Source organism: Spodoptera frugiperda, chromosome 13, assembly GCF_023101765.2.
Source record: "Spodoptera frugiperda isolate SF20-4 chromosome 13, AGI-APGP_CSIRO_Sfru_2.0, whole genome shotgun sequence".
Lineage (NCBI taxonomy): Eukaryota > Metazoa > Arthropoda > Insecta > Lepidoptera > Noctuidae > Spodoptera > Spodoptera frugiperda.
The window spans coordinates 2,841,274-2,852,199 of record NC_064224.1 but is presented as its reverse complement, the minus strand read 5'-3'; the positions used below and the strand labels follow the sequence as shown (position 1 = coordinate 2,852,199).

The 10,926-nt window shown below is 34.1% G+C and overlaps 2 protein-coding genes across 2 annotated transcripts; both read left to right on the top strand.

Annotated features, from left to right (window-relative positions):
- Positions 1-1,499: 1,499 nt before the first annotated feature.
- On the top strand, positions 1,500-3,513 carry LOC118270511 (uncharacterized). The gene is made up of 3 exons (XM_035586114.2): positions 1,500-1,717; positions 2,122-2,374; positions 3,053-3,513. The coding sequence occupies exons 1-3, from the start codon at positions 1,583-1,585 to the stop codon at positions 3,385-3,387; spliced, it is 723 nt and encodes a 240-aa protein (XP_035442007.2). The 5' UTR covers positions 1,500-1,582; the 3' UTR covers positions 3,388-3,513.
- Positions 3,514-6,045: 2,532 nt separating this feature from the next.
- On the top strand, positions 6,046-8,877 carry LOC118270510 (uncharacterized). Its single transcript, XM_035586113.2, has 3 exons — positions 6,046-6,238; positions 6,959-7,217; positions 7,863-8,877. The coding sequence occupies exons 1-3, from the start codon at positions 6,104-6,106 to the stop codon at positions 8,225-8,227; spliced, it is 759 nt and encodes a 252-aa protein (XP_035442006.2). The 5' UTR covers positions 6,046-6,103; the 3' UTR covers positions 8,228-8,877.
- The last annotated feature ends 2,049 nt before the right edge of the window (positions 8,878-10,926 follow it).

The window sequence follows — 10,926 nt, the reverse complement described above, 5'->3', positions numbered from 1 at the left end:
GTACACTTAAAGTACGTAAAAACAAACAAAACCGCAAATCAATAGAAACCGACGTATTTAATTTAGTAACTGAACACTTAGCAAACCGCAACACATAAACACACAGACGGAAAACAGTTTCTCTAAACAACATCGAATCATAAAACTGAAACATCCATAATCATAATCAATCAACATCCAAGCTCACCATTTACTACACAACTCATTCACATCACAACACATCTATACATCCATACATCCATACTCATACAGCTCGCTGTGTCTGGTAACGCGACTTTTTCCCCCAAGTCTCATACACTCTTGAATTTAAGAAATACTTCACTTGTATGTATGTATGTATGTCTGTATGTACTTTCACTTGCAGTTACATCACCGGCACATTTCGTACACTTGAGCCCAATTATTTAATCGTTTTATAATAATTGTGACCTAGACACACTGTTGCTATGCCTCTTTTTTAATTGTTGTTTTGTTTTTTAAAATAACGGTTCTTTTTGTGTTTCGAACGCGTTCTTTTTTTCTAACGGTTTTTGAGGTTTGATTTATTGTTTTTTTTAAACGGCTGGTTGTTTTTTTTTTAAGTTTAGAATTCTTATATGGAATTTGATGGCCAGTTCCTTTTTTTGTTATGCAATGTAATGTAACACGTTCATGCGTTATTTATCTATGAATAATATTGAACAAAAATGTATTCATTCATATTACAAAATTGGCTCGTCTAAATCAATGGTTGAACAATAAAATCTTATAAATTTTCATCACCACATTCATTTGCGAAATATCAATTAATATTAATTCTAAATTCTAAAAAGAAAGTGAATGTTTTGTAATGTTTTTTTATTTAAAAAATCGCAAAATTTTCACCATATTATTTTTTGATTTCAGTGTGAACTAAACTCCGAGCGGTCAGCACGACTCCGATGCACGTATGAAAATAATAAAAAGTATGTTATCAAAAAGAAATTATAATAGAATACGAAAAAAAGTAGAAATTTGTGAATCTATGGGCGTTGACGAAACGATATAAACTTTCGGTGCCCGGTCTCTAGCTTTCCGGTTTCCGATACGACCTCGAAAACTAAAGTATTAAAAAAATAGCTACATATCAAATAAGATAGAGTTCATGTGAGAGAGAACAATGAATTTCACTTAAAACAATATTTCACTAGAACACTATAAAACTTAACGTTACAACGTGTTTTTTAGAAATTACGACATTCATTTTCACCTCTTCTTATGGACACACGAAAAATCAAATAATCACACTTTTTCTTTCGTTTTAATTTACACTGCTCATAACGTATGAATGCGTATTTTAGATGTCGTAAACGCAAACTTCGCTTTCTAACATCCAATATTTATTTTTCTACTTATCCTGTGTCTGAGCTTAAACGATCTACGGTCGATCAGTTAGCACACGACTTCAAACAGCGCGCACACACTTTACGTCATATTGTCAAAAAATTGTAGAGGGGAGGCGAAGGATAAAATCCATCAGTTTTTTGGGAAATCATCATAAGTTTGCCAACGTTGGCTCTTGCAGTACAAGCATCCAGTGTAGTTGCAGTTGAAACATTTAAATATGTGGAAGAAAATAGCTTTGTTAGCCATTTTGGCTTCAGTGAAGTGTAACCCAGTGCAGGAAAATGGTGTTGCGGAAAATTTAGTGGGTGCTGTCAAAGAGTGCATTGAAACGGATACCTCGTTATGCCTGAAGGTGAATATTGTGGATACCAAGTGTTGTGCAGTGTCAGTGAACAGAATAAATGTGTTCAGTCCTAGTACTGACGACGCTCTTTGAATTTTCAGTAAAAGCCATTACTGTAACGAGTGGCTCCTCACTGTGGATTTTTGTTCAATAATTTCTTTGCCATTCAAAAGTTTTATTGAGGACTGTGTTTTGTGAATACAGAATTAATTGCATCTCAGTTCCATACCAAGTGCTGAAAAAAAAATAACCATGCCCATAGTTCAAATCAAATTAAATTATTCACGATTTAATCTTAAAACAACCTAAAGTATTAAATACCAAATAAAGTGCAGAATTCATAGAAAAATCCTAAACTACAAAAAAAAACATTAAACAAATCAAATCACTAAATTACAAATCTATCTCCACAGGAAAAAGCCCTGAAATTCACCGAAAGGCTGTCCATCCTGAAAGACTTGGACATCTTCGAGGGTATCAGCCTGGTGAACACTGGATCAGCCCGGTCAGCTCGTAGCTACGAGCCTTTGGCTGAGGAGCCTAAAGCCAGGGAACTCCAGATCGACGAGAGAATCGCTGACAACGTTGGAGACTTCTTAGAAAACCACGTACTGCAGTTGCGTCTGTCTTCCCCTGATGAAGAATCCCGTGGTCTTGATGAGGAAGGTAAGAAGAAATTAGAATAATAAAGAAAAATTCTTCATACAAGGGTCCAAAGCTTACATAAACCCAAAACTGCCATTAGCAAGGCAATAAACAAATCCATTGTGACAACGAGAAACTTTACCGCTAAAGTGCCAAACGAGTTTCAAACAATGCATTGAAACCTAGGTACCTCACAGCTTTCTCTTTTACACATATTTACATACACAGTTGACAGACAAAGCCCTTTACCGGTACCATAAGGTGCTAAAAGAAATGTTTGTCAATACACAGTTTCACGCATGATTATAAGACTTATTTTTACCGCATTCTCTTCTAACAGTACATTGTGAATGTGTCGTAACACTATTTTATCCACTTCCCAAACGATTACAACATCATCGTATTAATCATTCATTTTATTCAAAGCAAAATATTCAAATAAGATATCTTGGATATCTTCTTCATAAACAGATCCTTGATTTGAATTCAACTAAAAATGCAAAGCAAAAAAACTAACGGTACATTAGAGTAATAAGCGTCTATTAAACTGACTCAGAGTGGACGTACTATTTTTAGATATTTACTGGTTTTGCATAAATGATGCAATACACTTCGACAACATTCGACTCCTTTCATTACTGGTACTCTGGTACAATGACGGTAAAGAACTAGTATCTAATATTACCTTCTTATTTCCAGCCCGTGGCAAGAAGAAGAAGAAGATCAAGAAGCTGTTGCCCCTCCTCCTCCTCCTCAAGCTTAAGATGGCCGCCCTCATCCCTCTGTTCCTCGGAATCATCGCTTTCGTCGCTGTCAAGGCTGTCTTCTTGGGCAAGATCGCTTTCGCCATGAGCGCCTTCAGTCTGATCAGGAAACTCTTGGCCAAGAAGGGAGGATCTTCTGGCGGTGCCTCGTATGCTGCTCCTCAGCATCATGATGACCATGGCGGATACTCCTACGAGCCTGCCAACCAAGGCTGGAGCAGGTCGATGGACGGTGCCTCAATGGCGTACGCCGGACAAATCAACAACTGAACTGATATAGAATGAATGTGTATTTATTTGTGTGAATGTGTGCTATTTATTCATGATTGTTGAAGCCATGTACAAGTACCTCAGTCTTAATTTATTTATTTAAATAAATATTTATGTTCAATTTTATTTGATTTGTTTTGTTTTATCAACCCCTTAATAAAACATTTCAATATATTTGTCTCTCTTTATTACAGTCAAACAAAATAGTTAATGTTTAGGCAAACATACATCACTATTGAGTAACCTAGAGATCACTTAATGGTTCTATCGAACACTCGAAGCAAGCAAACTGCTGATTATCTCACTTTCTGTTGTTCTAAATGCTGATCGCAAGTTACATTGCATACATAACCGAGCAAACTTAATCTTATGAGAGAGTACTAAGAAAGTCTATGAGCATCTTGAATCAATTTGAATGTATTGTACTTCTATATCACAATGTACTGTGAGTATGTATTATACAAGTTCCATATAAACAGCTCTGCCTGACTGCCTCGTTGGTCGATTGGTCGCAAGTGGTCGGGCAAAGTATTAATGCGCTTTTTAAGGTTTTTTCGAAAATTTCTCAGTAGCATAGTAGTAAAGTATGAATTTGTGTCTGGTATATGGCAATAGGCTCACCCACTACTACATAGGACTTATGACACAAATCGCGAAAAAATATTTACGCGCGAATAAAAGGCGTGACAGTACAAAAAAAAACTAAAGAAAGAAATACTAAAATTTTTGTGTCCATTTATTTAATTAATTTAACAGTCACAACGATAGAAAACCCATTAAAGTAACTAACTGTACACGAGACAAATATGGAAATTGTAAATTATAGAAGTAGCCAAAATTAATCAATCAATTCTAAATTCAAATTCATTTATCCAAAGTTTACCTTTAACAGAAATGGTGAAAAGTGGGTGTACATTGTATAGTGGCATTACGTGCCGTAATGTGCACCTCTACCTTCACCTTTGGGGATAAAAGACGTGACATTGCTAGCTTTTTATCGAAAGTAACTACGTAATTAGTAGTACAATACCAACAATATCATTACGAACCTTTAGAAACCCAAAACATCATCTACGCATAGAACTTACAGAAAGGAGAAAAGTACAGTTAGAAAGGTGCAGTTACTATCACCTTGTGTTAGAGTTAGCGTTTTCAACAAAAAATATTTTCAAGGGACGTGTTCTCTGCTGAAACACGAAACTTGAAAATGTTTCAGCACCAACATGATGTCTAAAATAATCCCCAATAAATAGAAACTCATCCACTGTTTCGTAAAAAAATATTACTAAAATATACATACATACTCATAACCTGACGTCTGTCTCCGCCTGTCTCCTGTAGGCAGAGAAAATGGAACGCCAATTACTACGAATCTTACTACAAGATGTACTGAATATTTTTCTTGAAAATAATGATAGACTATGAATTGATGACATTGGCATAAAGGTGAAATTATCAACATGAAGAGATGGGCAAAGGTATTTGGTTATGGAATCCCGCATCGTATTGTCGCGAACTATGGAAGAAACTTATGTTCAACTTTAAAAAGTTGATGATAACGATGATGCTAATTACAATGAGATTAAAGTTATAAAAGTTTTATGAAATATTCAAGCACTGTTTAGTGTTTGTATCATACCTATACATTTTGAACGTAGTTAGAAGTTGTTCGCTAGGTTCATACTTCTTTTTGTCAATTACACATAAACTTTTTTAAGAAAAAGTAAGTAAGAAATGTAATTCTCATCTATAACTTTGCTTTAAGTTAAATAAAAGTATATAATAGGTGCATATGTAATACTGTTGGTTAATATTGTTGTGATCTAAATAGATTATTATTAGTGCCTTATTTGAAGATGAAGCTCATTCAATGACTTCTACAAGCCTGGGTAAGGCAAGAAGCCGTATCTAACTCTTACTGACTAAAAACCGTAAGCCGTAGTCGGAGGCAATATAGGTAAGGTAATGAGCGCGCAGATCAAATTGAAAGAACCGGTGACTGTGCAGATCATCATGATAATCACAAGACGTTCATTGCTGAAAATAAGCCTAATCTGAAACAAATAACATTAAACAGACAAACCGTAAAAAGACTATGCAAACCATTGAGAATTGATATGAGAGCTTTAATTAACCGAAACAAAACCACAACAAATTTATAAAACGACCTTGAGCAATTAAGTCGTTCTATACATGCGCGAATTAAAAGCCATAATTCTCTTAAACTGGGCAATGAAAAGGTAAATAAAAGTATCAACAACACAAACAAATTTATGCAAACAAGCACCTGTAGTAAAATAAAATTTATCAACATACATCATACAACAAAGAATCTGAAGAAAGATCTCACGATTTAACATAAACACGACTGCTTAGTGGAGTTTCTCATAGAACCGTCCATTCCTACAAACTCCAGGAATCCGGAGAAAGTGGCCGGAACGTACAATATTTCACCCAAACAACATAAACCTTCCGACAAAACGATGAAGAAAAAATCGAACGTGAATTCCAAATATACATAAATATTAATGAAAACAAAGTGTGCCACGCACTTTTGCATAGTGTCGTCTAGTTTCCATATAGAAGAGATGACATTAAAATGTTAATTCTATAAAATTTCGAGTGGGGGGACTTTGGATAAAAAATAGTGATCCCGCCGAATAATCATCACAGTTCGAACGATCTTGGATTAGCTGAGTCCAAAGCAGAAGCAAAGATGAAGAGCTTTGTTGTGTTTTTAAGTGTTGTGGCATACGTGTCCTGTGGTCCAGTTAGTTCAGAAGATTCAGTGCTTCGCTCGGTTATTGGAAATTTCGTTAACTGTAACAGTGATTTGGGTCTGTGCATGAAGGTATGGAGTGACTCGGAGTACTCGTGAAGTGTTGCCTTGAACTTGACACATGGAATCAAAATCATGGACAATCTTATCAATACTCAAGTGCTAATAGTCAATGAAAGTGCATTTCATGTTTACTACAACCATTTCTCAATCAATCAACGTCTCATTAACTATACTGGTCATTCATAAAAGTGTTCGAAATGTTTTTGCAGTCCAAGTGTCAAGTGCAAGATCAAAAGTCGATGTAACGTTATTTTGTCACAATTGATTCCAAGTTCAAGTTGAGATTACAAAAGAAAATAATTTCCTTATACGAATCGACCTCGAAATTAAGAGAAAGGGAGAACATAGTGTCAAATCCTGCGAAATGGAGCCTTATGGTGAAAGTGATTTTTAATTTGTGGGACAAATTAGATACGTCAATATAAAATTAGCGATAGGCAGTCAATAATTCTCAATAATTGATCACCATTATTAAGATAAATGTTATCTGCTGTTTAATTGACGACGCAAAGGTCATGGGTGACTGAGGGCCTGGTTTTGCACGCAAAGACAATTTTGAAAACAATTAGAAAACGACAATGAAAAGTGCTCACTTCTAATTACTTACACATTTCTTACACGACAGCAATAATAATAAAAAAAAATATCCCCTTAAGCCCAATCCATAATACCACTCTCCTATCAAATAAAATCCTAGTAGACTCTTCTAATCACTCAATCCTTCTACAGGAGCATGCCTTGAAGGCAAGTGAAAGACTCGGCGCTGCTCGCAAGCTCAAGATCGTGGAAGGCATCACCCTCCTGAACAACAACCCTAAGGAAGCCAAGAGCTTGGAGACTCTCTCCACTGACCCTAGCTTGAGGAACAAGCAAGTGACTGAGAGGCTCTGGGCCACCGCGTCAGACCTGCTGCAGTCTACTGAGTTGGAGCTTAGCTATGGCGGCAATGATGACGAGGAAGGTGAATCCAGGTCCATCAGTGATGAAGGTATGTTTAGAAGAACAGCAGATAATTTTAAAGTAGGATGTTTAGTAACTTAGATGAAAATGACCCTAACCTAATCCTTAGCAATTGTTTTCGATTCAAGATCGTTACTAAGGAATAGTTTAAGTAAACATTAAATGTCTCTGTGTGAGACAGTAAAAGCCACAGAACTTGGTACACCAATTAGAGAAAGAATTTTAGTATAAAAGTGCATTTCTCGTTTTAACGAGTTTCCGACTAAAATTCTTGTTTAAAAACTGGTTTGGCTTATTATTAGACAGTTTTATGTTTTCATATTATATTTAATTAAGGAAGAGAGTTCGTAAAATGATTAACATCAACATCCGATTGTTAGTAGTTTGTTTGTGAGATTTTATTTTCAAGAAATGTTTTATTTAGTGGATTCTATAAATAATAAAATTGTCGCTGATAAATTGACTTAAACAGTCATTCGTTTAACAAATTATAGATTCTTTCCATTTGACAGAAATATACGATATTTTTATCTATTTATATTTTTACCTAGTCTGGTCAAAGACCTGACCAGGTCAGTGTCACTGTTACTGTCCATAATCGATTTTGGCCCAATGTTAAGATATCTTTTTACTTAAATCGAAAGCAAAAACTAATATTGCTTTGTCTTCTCAGTTGAGGAAGGCCGTGGCAAGAAGAAGAAGCAGATCAAGAAGAAGTTGAAGATGCTCATCCCTCTGGTGCTCCTCGCCAAGGCTAAGGCCGTTGCTATCGTTGTCGCTGCCCTGGTCGTCATCGCCGCTTCCCTCTTCAAACTGGCTCTGCTTGCCAAGATCGCCTTCATCATCAAGATTATCGCCATCATCAAGGCTCTTCTTGCCAAGAAGCACGCTCAAGAAGAGTCCTGGGATTCTCATGGTTGGGACTCCCATGCTGAGCACCACCCCGTGGCTGTTGAGCACGGCCATGGCTGGGAAGGCGGCTGGTCCCGCACCAGGAATGAAGCCAACAACATGGCCTACTCAGCCTACGCCAATTAAGCTGTTCACCAAATATTACTTCTAATCTGACCCCTTATCGAACTAAGAGTGAATGTATTTAAGTATGTTTGTTGATTCTTTTTTTAGTTTGTACTTTTTTAATTTTACTTTTCTCTTTACGTCTTTCTTTTCAGTCATTTTATATTCTTTGCAGTATTTTTGCGATTTTGTTAATCTGACTGAAAAGGATTCTTGCTTCTCTAGTGTATGTGATAGTATTATTAGTTACTTTTTGTGTATTTATCTAAGTATACGGGTATATTTTATACGTATTTATTCTGATATTATTGGTATAGTATTTAATTGTATTTATTTTTCATATCTTAATTTTATTCTTCCAAATAGAGGCTAAAATTCTTATTCATAATTTCATTTATGTTTTTATTTATTTTTGTATAATTATTTATGATATTTATTGTTTATTTCTAGTACCTTTTCGATACTCAGTTTGTTTATTTGATGTATATATTTATTTATAGTTAGATCTCTAATGTATTTATTTATTTATAATTTCAACTATAACTGTATCGTGTATCACGAGACGATGAGTCATTTGTTTTGTTTGTATGTATGTATGTATGGATGAGTGTGGCCTGATTGTAATTTATTCTTATATTTATAGCAACAATAAACCAAACAGCAATTATTTATACTTTTGTTTAATTTTATGCACATATTTACCATTGTATATCTATAACCTAATTTTTTTTTATCTGCTACAAAGACTATAATATTAATTAAACAATAAAAAAGAATTAAAGAAATCCAGTTAAAGCTAGACTATACACAAATGAATACAAGAACCACTTTTTCATAATTAATAGTATATACTTCGCCTAACATTAGCAAAACCATTTTAATTGTTATTCCTGCTACAATACAATTATTTGAACAGTAATTGGAAGACATAGCTTGCTTATTAGCTTTTTTAAAAATATGAAAAGCGATAAACTCAGTTTACATGAGGTTTAATATTGAGGTAAATTTATGAATAGAAATGTAGAAATATAAGAAAAAACAAACAATTTTTTTTTTTACATCTATAACAATATACCTATTACAAAATATCTAGTTGCCAAATTAAATATTATCTTAGCTGTCAATATTTAAAAATCATTGAGTGATTTTTAATCTTTTGAGCTACTCAATGCTCAACCCACATGTACAATTGAGATTGTAATTTATTCTTCACTTATCAGAAAAATTCCCAAAAGCATTATTTATTACTTCTTTAAGTTTTTATTTCTTATGAATACTTAATAATTATCTTACAAATAATACAAATACTTATTTAAATTAAACTTGAATTAACATTCATATCAATAGGACTTTTCTACCAAAATAGGCCAGTACCAGTACAATGTATACGTGATCTACTACGCACGTCTAAGCGTCGCGTCGCACGAATTATGTATTCGCCCCATAACCACCTTGATATAAAATTATAACAGCGTACTATGATAATGCAATACGTTTCTATGAATAATAATATCTAATTACAATAGGAATAATAATTACGTGTCGGTAATAAGTAAAAGTTGTCACTGTAGTAATAGTATGAAGATTGTTATGGTGTTTGTGTGGTCCTTAGGTTTTACTTATTATTCTGAGCTTAGGTCGACAATGTATGTATAAGGTGCTTTTCTACCAGAGATGTGCTATGCTACGTTGCTGTGAATTCGATTGCAAACAGGGGTTTAACTTTACTAAGCTATGTTTTTTATATGGAAAGATGCGTGCTATGGATGTGTGCTCTGGACAGCTTCCCTTCTATCGATACATTGCATACTCGAGATAGCTACATAGCATATTATCTCTGATTCATTAAAGGGTTACTTAACCCAGTCCTTAGCAATTGTTTTAGAAACAAAATCGTAACAAAGAAATAGTTTAAGTAATCATTAATTTTTGCCTTTGAGTGTGGCAATAAGATTTGACAATGAAGTTATTGCAATAGATTTATTGACAAATATTACAAGTGAATAATTGAGATTTAGGTAATAATTTATTAAAATGTAGAGGACAGATTGAAAAAGTATGTTTTGTTTGTCAGGAAAAAACAATAGTCATGCTAAGTTATAACTACATTGACCGACGCCTAATAATATAACGACAGCAAAGTCTCGTTTGCGCGTCGTAGAGAAAGCTTTCACATTTCTTTTGTGAGCATCTGCACATTGCGTAAGATTGCTATTACTTTATATTCAGGTTTCTTCTACCTAGACTTAACAATGTACTATATGTTTTTATTATGTACTAACATAATTATAATAACAACGTACTAATTCTAATCTGTATATAATCGTATATATAAAACTCTCTTGTTATTTTTTAGTGATTGGCTGACTGACTGACTAAACTTCTGGATCTAGGAAGCTGAAATTTGGCATGTGTGTTCCTTAAGGAGTATGGAGGCACTAAGCGACGAGAGAGAAGCTAGTATTAATAATTAATACTAGCTTAATTTACATTAGCATTACGTGCCATAATGTGCACCTCTGCCTACCCCTTCAAGGATTAAAGGCGTGACGTTATACATACATACTCAATTTACATTTTTAACATAATTGAATGCCGTTTAAGCCAGTATCCACAATTATAATAAAGTTATTGTTATTAAAAAATATTTAGAAGTTTAATAACTAGAGTCATTAAAGTCCAGTCTATAGGTAATTAATCATGATCAATAATTTAATTAA